The 15,099-nt window shown below is 35.0% G+C and overlaps 1 protein-coding gene across 5 annotated transcripts in view; it reads right to left on the bottom strand.

Annotated features, from left to right (window-relative positions):
* Nucleotides 1–806: 806 nt before the first annotated feature.
* Nucleotides 807–15,099, bottom strand: part of LOC136031214 (nuclear pore complex protein Nup155-like) — a 180,406-nt gene continuing 166,113 nt past the window's right edge. For all 5 annotated transcript variants that reach the window (XM_065710591.1, XM_065710588.1, XM_065710590.1 and 2 more), the window contains exons 23-27: nt 14,685–14,805; nt 13,274–13,384; nt 11,228–11,314; nt 7,693–7,852; nt 807–1,013 (exon numbers count right to left, since the gene is read on the bottom strand). In XM_065710591.1, coding sequence (XP_065566663.1) covers nt 872–1,013; nt 7,693–7,852; nt 11,228–11,314; nt 13,274–13,384; nt 14,685–14,805 — 621 coding nt within the window. In that variant the 3' untranslated portion in view covers nt 807–871. The remainder of the gene's footprint in view (nt 1,014–7,692; nt 7,853–11,227; nt 11,315–13,273; nt 13,385–14,684; nt 14,806–15,099) is intronic.

Below are 15,099 nucleotides of genomic sequence, written 5' to 3'. Positions count from 1 at the left end.
GTTTTCATTCTTCTTGGAAAAAAAAGAAGTCCATTCTTAAAAGCTTATAGGACATCGAGTTTATAGGTGCATGTTGTCAAAGCTACATCTGCTATCATACTCTTGGCCTAGGGCTGACGGTTATCTGGGGTCCACTGAAGCTAGTTTGCTCTGCTATGAAATAGGACACTTCTAGATTTGTTTTCAGAACAAACTTGTTTGTCACAAGCGCCCCCAACACCGATGCGGAATCAAGCAGCAAGCTGTACTGAATAGAGAAAGAAGAGAATAGTGTGCATTTTTACTTCTATTGTGACAGTATAGATAGATACTTTATTTCGTGATTAAACCAAAAACAGGCATTTCACAGAAAAGCGAACACAAATTAAAAAAGGATAACTTATAACCACGGTTAAAAATGGACTTGCGAAAAAAATTATCCTTTTAATTCCAAATTAGAAATAACAATATGAAATAGTTACGACGTAGCATTTTCTCCAAAACTTGGTAACTTTTTGAAACAGATAATATACCACACATGATTATAACGATTCTTTTGCCGTTACATAAAGAAAATTCGAGAGGACTGAAACTTTTTCGATTAAGCTTCAGTACAATGGTAAAAAGACCAGGGTTACATTTAACATAGCAGAGCTTAGCTTAAGTTCAAAAGCAGCTATGCTGCCTGAGCAACTGGATTATAATCAAACTAAGAGCGGTTAGATGGTACTTGCCTGAAGGACCGGTTTAAGCTCCCAGCATTAAATATTTTCCGTAGTCTTTTGGTCAGTTCACTGCGACAAATCATGAATCCAGTAAAATCACGATTCTTTAGATGCATTTATTCAAGTAATACAAAAAATTCAAAATAAGAGTAGTTAAAGTCAAATTCTCAATGCAAAGAGGAGCGTAGTAGCTGTTCCTGGGTTTGTTTCAGTGAGACTGCCAAAAGCTTTGCCTGAGGATCGGCGAAGCCATAAAGATGACTCAAAAGCACCGGTAGTTCCACTAATAATGTGCCATACATAGATCGCCTGAAAAAAAAAACATTAAAAATGAGAGTTAAATTCTAAGATCGAAACCGTAAGCACGGCTAAAACTTAACCTTTTATAACGTTTCTAACAGATTTCACCCTGATGAAACACCTGTCAGTTTGGAGACGAGTAATTGTTCAGTTACAATTATGCTAGCAAGAAAAAACAGCACGGTATTACTGGCTCTTGGCTAATTAACGCGCTAATGAGTCTAGAGTGCATGGTTTAGTGACTCGAAAATCACTCGAATCCCAATATCGAAAGACCTAATATAATTTTCGTGAAGCCTTTTTTTGTGCAATATAACCTTTTTTCGTGAAGCCTTCTTTTGTGCAATAAAGTTTATATTAATATAGAAAATCAAAAAAGCGAAAAAAATGACAAAAAAAAAACAGATAGGGAGCCAAACTTGAATAAGGAGGAAAAAAGGGCGATGATAAGAACGAAAAAACCCGAAAATAAAAATTAAAAATCTGAAAAAAAATTAAAAAACAAAAATAATCCTTTCACACGAAAAGAAAAACTGTAAGTGGGTTTAGCAACGTCAAAGGAAAATTGCATACATACATTTAATGACGAATGAATCTACTTAACGGCTTTTCATGCCGCTAACCTCCTATTCAGCCCTATAGATTTTATTTTTTTTTTCCCAAAAGAATAATCAGGTTCAATAGAATCATTTGTTTGATTATTACGTCTAGCCAGTGTGGTCTCAAAACTTCGGCGACAGGATGAGGCTGATCTTTTCTCGACATTTACTCGGAAGCATTGCTTCTAATCACAGGCAGCGCAATAGCGCTGCCTATGAAAAGAAACGTTGTTGGCACCGTGTATTATTTATTTTTTGTTTAGACATGCATTTCGTATCGAAGGAGTTGTCATAGAAACTTCAAAAAGGGCTCATTTGACCGGAAATTGAGAGGGCTAGTGCCCTTTTTAATAGTCGAAAGTGATTGGAGGGCAACTAATACACTTCCCACGCCCACTATTTCCCCAAACACAATCAATCAAAATTTTGAGATAACCATTTTGTTCAACGTAGTTGAAAGATCCCGAAATTATGTCTTTGAGGATAACAACCTCCCAAGAACCCCAAACACATTCAATCAAAACTTTGAGATAGCCACTTTGTTAAAGTAGTTGAAAGGTTCGGAAATTATTTCTTTGAGGACGAACCCCCCCCCCTCCACACACACAGTCCTCAAGGCCAAAGGTAGTAAATTATGCCCTGGGGGCATAGACATTTTTTTTTATAGAAAGTTTTGTCATAGAAACTTCGAAGGCCTCATTTGATAGGAAATTGAAAGGCTAGTGCCCTTATTAAGAGTCAAAGGTGATCGGATGGTGGATTCCCCCCCCCCCCTCCCCAGGCCCATAACTTTTCAAACACTTTCAATCAACATTTTAGTATAGCCATTTTGTTTAACGCATTTGAAATGTCTGAAAATTATGTCTTTGAGGATGACATCCCCCACAGCCCTCAGGACAAGGGTTATAAGTTATGCCCTTGGGGTATATCAGGTTTTTATAAAAAGCGTGGTCATATAAACTTTTGAGGGCCAATTTCCTCAAGGCCAAAGGTAGTAAATTATGCCCTGGGGGCATAGACATTTTTTTTATAGAAAGTTGTGTCATAGAAACTTCGAAGACCTCATACTCACAAGTCGTATTGTCCCGAAATGCATCTGATATTTTCAAAATTTTCAGATAGCCTTTTTATTCAAAACAGTCAAAATATCATATAAAAAGGCTTTTGGGGTTGAAACAAACCCCAGAGTCAAGGGGCAAGGGTTGTAAGTTAGGGCCTGGGGCCATATAAGTTTTTTATAGAAGGTGTTGTCGTAGAAACTTCAAAAAGGGCTCATTCAATCGGAAACTGAGAGGGCTAGAGCCCTTTTTAATAGTCGAAAGTGATTGGACGGCAACTAGCCCCCCCGCCACACCCACCATATTCTCCAAACACAATCAATCAAAATTTTGAGATAGACATTTTGTTAAACCTAGTTGAAAGGTTCGGAAACTGTTTCTTTGAGGATGACAACCTCCCCCCCCCCACAGTCCTCAAGGGCAAAGGTTGTAATTCACGCCCTGGGGCTATAATTTTTTTTTATTGAAAGTGTTGTCGTAGAAACTTCAAAAAGGGCTCATACGGTCGGAAACTAAGAGAGCTAGTGCCCCTTTTAATAGTCGAGTGATTGGACGGCAACTAACCCCCATGCCACACCCACCATTTCCCCAAACACATTCGATCGAAATTTTGAGATAGCCATTTTGTTAAACGTAGTTGAAAGGTTCGGAAATTATTTCTTTGAGGATGACAACCTCTCCCCTTACAGTCCTCAAGGGCAAAGGTTGTAATTCATGCCCTGGGGGTATAATTTTGTGCCTCTCAATTTCCGATCAGAGGGCTAGTGAGCACTCGGAGGGTGCTTATTGGACTGGTAATCAGAAGTTCTAGTGCTCTTTTTAAGAGTCAAAGTGACCAGAGGGCAGCTAACCCCTCCCCCCACACACACATAAGTCGTATTGTCCCGAAATGTATCTAATAGAAATTTTGAGATAGCTACTTTATTCAAAAAAGTCTAAATATCATATAACAAGGCTTTCGGGGTTGAAAAAAATCCCAGAGTCAAGGGGTAAAGGTTGTAAGTTATGCTCAAGGGTTTTTAAAATTTCTATGGAAGGAATGGTTGTATAAACTTTAGAGGAGACTCATTTGGTTAAAAACTTGGATTTCTAGTTCCCTTTTAAGAGTCAAAAGTGATGGAGGGCAGCAGTGCCCTGGAAATAGGGTTGTAAGTCATAACCTGAGGGCATAAGTATGCCCTCTTATAAGTGCCCTTTGTAAGAGTCAAAGTGATTTGAGAGACACCCTCCTCCCACGCTCATCATTTCCCCAAAGACATCCAATCAAAATTTGGGGATAGAAATTTATTTTATTGTAGTTAAGGAGCCCGGAAATTATCTCTTCCCGGAAGACATCCCACCCCCACAGCTCCCAGGGCAGGTGTTACAGGCTATGCCCCGGGGAAATCTAATGTTTTTATAGAAAGGGTGGTTGTATATACTTCGGAAGGGATTCGTTGGATTGGTAATCTGAATTTAAAGTGCCCTTTCCAAGAGTCAAAGTGACGGGAAGGCTACAATTTGCACTTTACTGAAAAAATTCTTTAAAATGTAAATTATAACTATAAATATAAATTATAAGTTAAAATTATAACTTAGAAATAAAAAATTAATTAAGATTTTAAGGAATAAATACCAGCATATGTATATTAAACTGATAATTTATTCATTTGAATTTTTTTCAGTAAAGTGCAAATTACATTCTGACTTTTAGAAAGCATAGGTGTTTTGAACCCTACTCATATTAATTTCCGATCGTTTTGAGTTTGACTCGGTTAATTATCGTAATTTCTATTCTTTTTGGGTTTCATTTTTTTTTATTGATGCTGATCTGTGGTAGTTCTATGCTTGGTAGATTATTTGATCCTTTTTGTTTTGGTTTAATGGATAAAACGTTTTTCTTAAATTAATTTCAAACAACAAAGAACCAACTGAATACACCGGGTTACAATTTTAGTTACCAATTGAAGAAGCGTAAATTTTTGGTGAATTTTATATCCCCAAAAATAAAATGAGAAACATTTAAACAGGGGTTCATTACACTTCCTAATACGTTCCACATTAGTATTTATACAAATATACCGCCTTCGAAACCTTATCATCAAGGAATTAGTTGACCCTATTCAATGGCAAAATTACGAAAATGTACTACACTTCCTGTTTCACCGCGTTTGCTCAGGTCAAATTATTTTCCCCTGGTAGGTAAGGGTCTTTTACTTCCTAAAATCTACCAGTTCAAGATAAGATTTTCTTGTTTTAAAACTTTCAAAAATGCATATGAATACACACTCTACATCTGCAAATAAGATAGAAATAGAACAATATATGTATATTTTTCTCAGAACTAAGACATTTCATACTCACAAATGAGCAGAATCAGCCCATACTCTTCATCTACTGTTATCAGTTTTAATAAGTAGCATTAGGAAACCGAGCTTCACTTGGTGAAGGGAATTTTTGAAAAAAAAATCAGCCCCCCCCCCTTTCCAGTAATGTATACCTTCCAAACCTTGATTTACAAAAAAAGTTTTTGTGTAATTTTCAAACTCTATACGTCAATTTTTCCCATCCGATTGGCATCCCTCGTAAGTTTTCATTGATGTAAGGTTTCTACCACAATACTGCCAAGAATCATTCATATTTTCTGGATATTCTTAATCAAACAATGCTCTACGAATAAGTTAATAATTGACATATTTTCTAGAACAATTTAAATAAAAAATAGTGTCACTATTTCTAATGTAACGAAAATTTGCAGGAGGATTCTCCATAGAGAATTTCAACAGGGGTGTCCAGTCCAGCCTTTCCATTCCGAAAATGTTACAAAAATTGCGCTTTTAGTGCACCATGTGGCACTTTATGACGACCTTATCGAGTCTAGGCATAAAAAAACGATATGATACAAGATTTATCTTTTATGAGTCCTTAAACAGCTCTCTACGATGTTCCAGTTCCTCAATAACGACGAAGAATAATAAGAGGACATATCACTGCTGTCCATGTAAAAAAAAGAAAAAAAGATGTTTTCTTGTTGTTTAATAAGTATCGTGTATAGTGCAATTTTCCCACATAAGGTTTCAACAATGGTAATTTAAAGCGTGTACTTTTTTATTTGCTAAGACGATATTTTCAAGTCACATGCAATTGAATGAAGCGATGCACAGGGCTGCTGGAGTAGTGCGTAGTTCAACTGCGAGATTTTGTCTCCTATGATGGGCGCGGTAATTGAAGGAAGCGGAAGGGGATATGTACTTAATATTAACGCTAGAAGTGGCAAAGAACCCGAGCTTATTAAATCCACCATCACCCGCCCGAAGTATTTACAGTACACTACTGTCTTTTGTGACCTGAGTCCACTACTTAATTTATGTTTGTTTAATGCGTGTGCTTAGTTTATTTATGTATTCTGTAATATTTTTGAATTTAACTGAGTATTGTCTTTGCTATGTAGTAACTTTTCTTTGTTATTGCTTGAAGAAATTTTTTTTATTAGAGACATAGGGAAGGAATGGGCTATCTTTACTTTTTATCCATTTGGTACCCCCCCTCCATTAGGTGGAAGAGTTCTCATGTGGTCCAAGGATAGGGACAGCTGGGCTGCAATGTATTCTCTTAAATTATCAATTTATAATAGGCACGTCCTTAGGTTCAGCGATTTAAGATGGTCAATCTTTCGGTTCCTTAACCAGTTCCGTAAAAGACAGCTCTGTCCAGCCTTCAGCTTTGATGTGTTTTATAGCGTTATTATAAATATAATTTGTATCAATTTTAATTGGTTCTAAAAGGCAAATGAAATCAATAAAGGCTAGAGTTCCTTACTTACTTTCTTTGGCTCAGGACTAACTTGATAAAGCAACGAAAAGTAGAACAAGAAGAAAAAGGTATTGACAAGGGCTTTGATTCCTATCACGTCTTCTTATAGCAACACAAGAACAGAAAGTGAAAACAATCTAAACAGTGAAAGCAGGTCAACTTTGACCAAATTAATTAGGAAACATGATCCGACTAATGGTCCAGCCTCAGCTTGGCTCATATTTGTGATGACCCATTTCAAAAAGAGACTTGATTTTCCCTTTGACTAACGGGAAAAATTCGGAATAGAATCATCAGAATTTTCAGACGTCTTAAAACACATTTACGCCTGTGTTTTTCACAAGTTATCTAACCCTCCTTCCCAAAGGTGGTTTTAGAGGAAAAGGATTGAGGGGACACTCGCCCCGGGCGCAGAAACTTTAGGGGTCCAAATTTGAAATAAATAATCTAACATTTATAATCATTTCGTAGTTTTTACAGTTTTATCTTTATTAAAATAAAGTAGTGGTCGCAGTTGACAGTAAGTTACTTGCTTAGTGTAATATTTAATACTTACTGTAAGCATAAGCGAATTGAAGAGGCCAGACCCGCCACTGCTTTCCTCGAAGAATAACCCATGTTCATTGACTATCCAGAGGAAGACCTCCTCTTGCCCCCCCCCCGAAAAAAAATGCCGTAGCTAAATTCCTATTCGTTTACAAGAGCAAATGCCAACAATGCTTTATTTGATTTTCAAAAAACATCTGAAACAAACTGTAGGTAAACGTTTACAGTTTTTTCTACTGGTAATTTCTTCGAGTCCGTCTGATTTTAGTCTCCAGCCCAGAATAACGACGTTTGAACTATATTAACTTCTATAGAAACAAATTTTTTCACAAGGGCCATTCAGCTCAATGTTTCAAAGGATTTATATCGTTCTAAGAGCTGTTTTCAACAACACACTTCATACAAAAATACCAATCTTCAAAGAAAACATCAAAATAAATGAAACAACTTTGATCTCAGGCGTCGATGATATTTATTGAAGCTGAAAGATGTACATTATCTGATCCCTCGATATCATGCGCTAGTTTATCCACTATCGCTGAACGCCATCTATGATAAGTCTGATGTGTCAATTAAATATTTGCCAGCAGTGGCATTTTGAAAGAAAAATTGACCAGCGAGGAGGTTGGACTATAATGCACAGAAAGAGGACAATAACAAAGAATAGACTTAAATACATAGTGGAAATGTTACCTTTCTGGCGCAGGCAATGAGTTGGGATTTTCAGCGAAAATTTTAGTAATGCGGTCAATAACAGTTACTAAATGATGAGGTGCTCCTTCAGCTTTCCATACATTGTCTCGTGCAGAATGAACCTTTACATAAGCTTTGTAGATTCGAAGAAGTGGGATGCCTAAGAATAAAGTTAGGAATGGGAATAGAGCCTGATATAATAAATACAATAACGTAAATACAGTAAATACAATGTTTTCAACTTCAAATTTCTACAGAATCACAGGCAAACGGAATCACAAAAAACGGTCCAGATCATTTCAAGCAATTTATTGCACGATGTTTTCCCTCATGAATCAAGTTAGGATGTAAACTTTTTATTAGCATGAAAATTGGAAGGTAAAACGTAAATACTGGTCATCATATAGATACATATGTGCTTTTACTAAAGCAGAACTAACAGGAGTTATAATTATTTTTGTTTGATCAAATACTACACTATTATGTAGAAAGTCAAAAAAATTATCTGCTACTGCTCATTTAAAAGTTTATGGTTTTTATTATTTTATTTTAGAGTACAATCTATTAGATTTTTACGTTACTGTAATCTATTTTTACGTTTTGGTGTGTTTGGCCCTTTTGTAAAATTTTCCACTAGAACAAGATATTTTTTGACAAAGTACAAGCTGAAATTTTGTTTAGAAAAAGAAGGAAGTAAGGCAGCTTTTCGCACTCTCCTTCCCTGTTTAGGGTAGTTTCTGTTTGTTATAGGTGTCGTTGATATTACTTTGTTTTTACGCTGAAAACTTGTTTTCATGCATCAAATTTATGGAAAAAAAGGCAAAGAATAAGGCTTTGGATTTTCCCATCCCAACCAGCGATGCTCAACTCCTTTTCATGACTCTTCAGCCTCTAATAACTCTACTTTGAACATGTTTTAGTTTACTTCTCACCCACCATGGTAAGTAAATCAATGCACTACAAAGCATGCTTTACAACACACTATGCAAGTAGCGACACATTATATACTCTAATAGAGCAATTGCCACATTACTTGTACCAACTTTTTATATACTTTAATTCAGGGTTTAATAATAAAGTTTGATTTGATTGGTGCTAGAACAAGAGTGTTCCCACACGTTTAGCCTAAGGACAGAGCAGTGAAACCAAAAATATAATTTAATTGAATTCAAGATAAAAAATAGGATTGAAAACGTCCCAAACCGGCCATAAAAGCAAATACGTTCAAAAGTTAAAACAGGTTTGGTTGTCCCAAGTCTATAAATGAACAAATTAAGAGAAAATTATTCTAAGGAATTTTTAGGCCAAATAGCTTGTTGTAGAAGGAGCCTCACAACAGTTTGAACCTTTCTGCTTGTGATGGTGGACCTCTTGTTGCAGTGAGCTAGACGAGAGGCTTCCACGGCAATCCTATCGAAGAAATCGTTAACAAAGCCAGTCATGATGCTCATGGCCTTACTAAAAGCACCAGTGCCAGGATGCACTTGCTTGAAAACTTGGTAAATGGGAATGGCGTAGCTTTCCTTCTTCTTTCATTTCCTTTTCTTATCAGTTTTAATGATATTTTTCTGCGCTTTACCAGTTTTCTTTGCTGCTTTTCTTGAAGTCTTTGGAGACATGGTCAATGATTTCTTGGCGAAATCCAATTTTAAATTAATAGCGTTTACAAAATTCGACCCTGTCATATACAAGCTAGAGTTCGCGCACAATTTTTTTGTGTCAGTGGAACTCAGGTTATTTAGCTAAGTATTTAAAGGTAGGACCAAATACAAGGATGTGGTTGAATCAAGGAATTTAAGGAGTTCTTTTCCTTTTCTTTAATGACTTTATGATGTACTTACGTAATGAATTTAATGACAGTATATATTACAGAGACATTTACAAGGCATACTTTCGTTATATTTGCTTGTTTATAAACAGCCCAAAAGTAGACAGATTGTTGGAACATCAGAAGTAGATAAGCTCCAATCATTATCACCACTTCTATGCAAAGTAGACAGAGAATCGTACATTACATTAGCGAGTGTATTTGTGGCATATTTGTGATAATCCCTACGTGGGTCTTATCTAAAATGATATTTTGCCAAAAGCTATCAATTCTGATCTTTTCAAAGGCAGCAGTGTGATATTAGACTGCAAAAATTACCTTATGCCTGGAAATTCGAAATTTGTCTCACTCAGCAGCCATGCAGCTCGGAGACAATATGACCAAAGCTTGATTGAACCTTATTCTACTAGGCATGACTTAAGTACGTTTAAGTGAGCCCGCTATATATTGGGCATTTCGCCGTTGCCGACACATTTGTACTACTACTAACAATAACGAGTACCTGCCCCACCAAGCCACATGAGTCCAGCGCAGCGACGCACGCACGCTCCTCCTATATCCCAATCTATTTATAGCCTTCCTTTTTTACAACCCATAAAAAAGTTCAAACTTCCCCCAAATGCATTCCTACGACCTCCTCCCACCATATGTGGGATCGACTTGCTTTTCGCTTAGCCTTAGACGGTTGGCTGAAAAGGAGGATCTTTGGCAATATGTTATCCTTCATCCGCAGTAAGTGTCCAAGCCATCCCAACCTTTTTCTCATTATAACCATTGAAAGCGGGATAAAACCATATTCTTCATACAGCTTACTGTTTGAATTACGGTCAGATGGGTACCCAAAACAAAACGTAGACAACTCCTCTGAAAAACATCTATTAAATTCACCCTCCTCTTTCGAAGCACCCGAGTTTCAGGGTCAAACTTGACCACCGCCAACATTTTAGCTTCCAATATTTTAATCTTGGTTCACAAACTCATCCTCTTATTCTTCCAAACTCTTTCCAACTGAGAAAAACGCCCAGTGCCTTGGGTATTCTACTTTTAACATCCTCACTGTATCCACCATCTTTACTAATATTACCTAGGTAGGTGAAGCAATTTTTTGGATCAATCTTCTAGTTACCCAATATCATCTCTTCACCTTCACTTATTCCCAGTCTCAGCGACTTAGTCTTCTTAGCATTCATTTTCAAGCCCATTTTCAACTTTTCACATAAATTTCTTGGATATTTGAACCGCTTAATCTATTTACTCATTTCTCTTATTTTCGTAGATAAAAATTTTAGTATGTCAAGCCGAAATGCTCAGAATTTTATTAGTATTTGCAAAACATTTTTTTTCAACTTTCCCCGTTGCAATCTAAGTTTTACCTGTTATTACACTGCAGTAAGCGGAAAGTCAGCGAGATAAACATTTTACTTGGGATCCAAGAAAAGCTCATCATAATCCAAGCTAAAGAAAGGGCTATGAAAATTTCATAGCAACAAGGGACGGGCTAAGGAATAACACACACTAAAAAAGGAACAAAGAAGACACAATTAGAAGTAGGACCTTAAAATCTTCTCTAAATTTTTGAGACGAAAATTTACAGCATAATAGCATTCCTTTTATGAATTCACGGTTTGGGTTTTTTTTCTGTTTAGAAAAATAATATAATGAGCTGAAATAAAATGATACAGAAAGAAAGAATAAAAAACGACTTACCAGCTGAAAGTAAAGTATTGGGAAGCCACAAAGGTTCTTGATACTGAAATTTAACTGCGTACAACTCCAAGGTCTTGATTACATGCTCTGGAATGCAAATAATTTAATACTTAACAATGAAAAAGAGAGAAAAAAATAGTCGTAGCCAAATTAGTAGATAAAAGCACAATAATACACGCTAAGTCTAAAGCAAAAATTTATTCAGGGCAGAAATGAATTTTAATAATTGAAAGGTCAACCGAGAAAACTTCAGAACTAACTTCTTACTTTATGGCAAAGGTAATGCCTTGGTAGAAATCCCAATTTTTCAAATAGTTCTATTTCAATCCAATACTCTTGCGGTGAATAAATCATTTGGGGAGCATTTCATCTAATTTCTGCTGAGTCGTATTTAAAAGCACAATAATACACGCAAAATCTAAAGCAGAAATTTATTTAGGGCAGAAATGAATTTTAATAATTGAAAGCTCAAACGAGAAAACTTCAAAACTAACTTCTTACTTTATGGCAAAGGTAATCCCTTGGTAGAAATCCCAATATTTCAAATAAATCTATTTCAATCAAATACTCTTGCGGTTAAAAAATTATTTGGGCAGTATTTCTTCTAATTTCTGCTTAGTCGTAAAATTAGACAATATATACATCATATATACTAAGCATATTTCTTTACTTTATTTTTCTTTATTTCGATAGGTCTTATTCACAAAGTCTATTTCTTATTCCTAAGAATGGTTTTCATAGTTAATTTGTGTCATAATTAAAATTTTTCGACAAGATCACCAATCACCTTAATTTTAATGAAGTGGCCATAATTCACGAATGACTGACGTATATAAACTAAAAGCAAACGAAACTTTTTAGAAACAATGGCATCCATGGTAGTCAGCCTATGTCCTCCATCTATTAACGGGCGGCACAAGGTTTGACTAGGCAACTGGGGCTTTTCTGATACTACTTTCTTTACTTATCATTGGGTTGGTATCGTAGATTTTCGTATCATTGACGAGACTTTCGATTTGAATATACTAATTGTATGTGCAACGAAACGTGTTTCTTTCAAATGCCAAAAAGTAAACTACACTCAAATGTTTACGCGCAAGTTTAATAAGTGTTTTGGTAAAGAGCGACGAAGAGTTAGATATCATAAAAGTAAAGAATAAAGAAATGAGTTTCTTTTATTATTCAAGCCTAATTTGTTTTTGATCAAGTAGATGCATAGCTAGCTGTTAGTCGTCAAAATATTCCTTCAAGCTAATAGCCGTATGTTTCCAAATTTGAAAACCGGATTTGTGCCCTACACTTAGCGCTTAGAATTTATATTCCTATTTGATGGTTTATATGACATTCATCATCTGTTTAATGCTCCACAAACAAACTTGGAATTTTCTTTCCAGTTGTTGACGCTATTTAACCTCCTCCTCGTCAACAAAGTTTTTTTTTAGTTTCATTTCAATGTCCAGAGAACTTGACTCTGAAGATTTCCTTCCTGAATATTACATTATTAGCTACAAGGGTTCTAAAATAGAAAAGGTTGAAAATCCATTGAGTCAAATCCATTAATCAACCTCGGTGATTAAAATCTATATACTCCAACGATTTTCTGGAAGCTAAAACTAAAATCAAAACCAGATGATGCTATTTCTCACGTTTTGTAAGAATATATAGAACACTGCTTATATATGGCAGTTTCCCTGTCCCCAGTCTATACATGAAAGATTTTCGAGTCTTCAGGACAAAAAAAAAATATATATATAATATATAATATATATATGATATATATATATATATATATATATATATATATATATATATATATATATATATATATATATATATATATATATAAAATGAAACTCTTTCCGTGATATCTTTAAAGAAAGTCCCTTTGATCACTATTCTTTTAGTGGCCAACGTTGCTCAAGAAACAACAATTTCATTTGTTTGTTTATTCATGAAATGGAAAACCCTGATAAATTAGTTAAAGTCGTCACGTTGAGGGTGTGCATACAACAACCGTTAAACAACTTATATAAATCCCAAACTTACCCAATGGAAAATACTGCTCAGAGGAAGCATACTGACGAGCAAGACGCTTTAAGGCTGCACCAAGGACTGCCATTTTAGTTGAACTTTCAGCATTCCCAACTTTGGCAATTTCTAGATAAAAGGACAAAGATATAGGCTTTCAGGCAGGTAAAGAACATGATTATAATACAAAGGTATAAGCAAGAAGGGGCTAAACCATATTTCCCTGCTTGCAAAACATTAGTAACCTAAGACTGAAAGAATAAATGTAATTGAAAGGTATGTGCAGCTTAGAAAAAGATGAAGGGAGTTTCCAAAAACTGTAGTGCGTACATAACAAACTTGAACAGCATTCCAAAAGAAAACAAATGGATGATCTAATGATAAAAAAAAATTACTGAATATTACAAAATCTCATTTTTGTGCATTTATAAAACGACTTTAAAAATTGGTGGGCCCCCAGTTCCACAAAAAAAAAAGATTAAAAAAAATATATACAAGATTAAAAAAATGCAACTGGAAGAGGTTAAGGGACAATTCTTTTCTATCTTATCTGCTTCCAATCTTTTAATCCTTTCTGGTCTTATTGTCTTACATTTAAACTTTTAATTATATCGGGGACCACACTTTTTCCTACTTAGTGTATAAAATTTTCGAAAAAAAAACAAACTTAATTAGTCGACAAGTTTTAGTCTGAATAATCATGTAAAAATTACTTTCTAATGTTATTTTAATGTAGAGTTGGTTAAAAAAATTTATTTAGTAGATTATCTAATTCTATGTAGCCACAACTGAATTAAAATTGATTTTCACAATAACCATACTTAAACATTTACTAATCTTCCCAAGAAACATATCAAGAGTTCAGCTTGTGTTTTTTTTTTTTTTTTTTTTTTTTTTTTTTTTTTTTTAGATGCTCATTGGAGTTTACATATCAGTTATGCCTTTTTCAGTAAATTCCTTTAAACTTTAGCTGAAGTAGCGAATATATTGTTGGGTTGTTAAATCCACTTTTGAATGACTTAAAAATATAGACAACCTCCATCACTTTAGAAAGTTAGCTGAAAACTAGTATTAGCATTTCTTTAACAAAATTTATAATACTATTTAAATAATTGTTAGCTCAAATTCACCGTTATTTCGAGTCTAAGTTATGATGAATTGCACATGTTCTGATTGTCAATACTAATGTTTGTCATTAGTTAATAAACCAGGAAATGCACCAAGTAGACACTCAGTCAAGCATAAGTGAAACGCAGCACACATTAGAGGTTTGGATCTACCTGAGCCTCCAACCAACATAGGACAGCGGAAAAAATGTAGGGACCAGAATAAAAACATGCCCAAAGCAAAAGAAGATGCTCCCGACAAAATAAAAAGAATTGACATAGTCACAACTTGTAGTCAAACTTATACAGTCACAATACCTTACCTTTGTCAAAAATCTGGGACCAAATACTCATAATAAGAGGCGGATCTTGGTGACCAGCACATTGCATTATAGCCAATTGACATTCAGACAGACCAAATGGCTCTGCGAAATCTTCATACAGCTAAAGATATAAAAAAAAAAACTTAAATAACTTAATACATCATCGGGTTTAGATATAAAAACATTTAGTGGTCAATATTTGGTATCAATTTAGCATTCCCACTCTTCAGCGGACAATTTAGCATTCAGGCGGACCATTAAACTTTATGCAGAAACTTTTCGGGTTATTTCAAAACTGTTTCAGGAACTTTACAATGTTTCCTTCTGAAGAGTGGTATGCTAAGCCAATACCAAACATTTCCCTAAAGTTGAAAATCTACAAACCAAAGACTGGCCTATTATTACTTATTTATAA

Source organism: Artemia franciscana, chromosome 9 (assembly GCF_032884065.1).
Source record: "Artemia franciscana chromosome 9, ASM3288406v1, whole genome shotgun sequence".
NCBI lineage: Eukaryota > Metazoa > Arthropoda > Branchiopoda > Anostraca > Artemiidae > Artemia > Artemia franciscana.
This window is presented reverse-complemented; position numbering and strand designations above follow the sequence as displayed.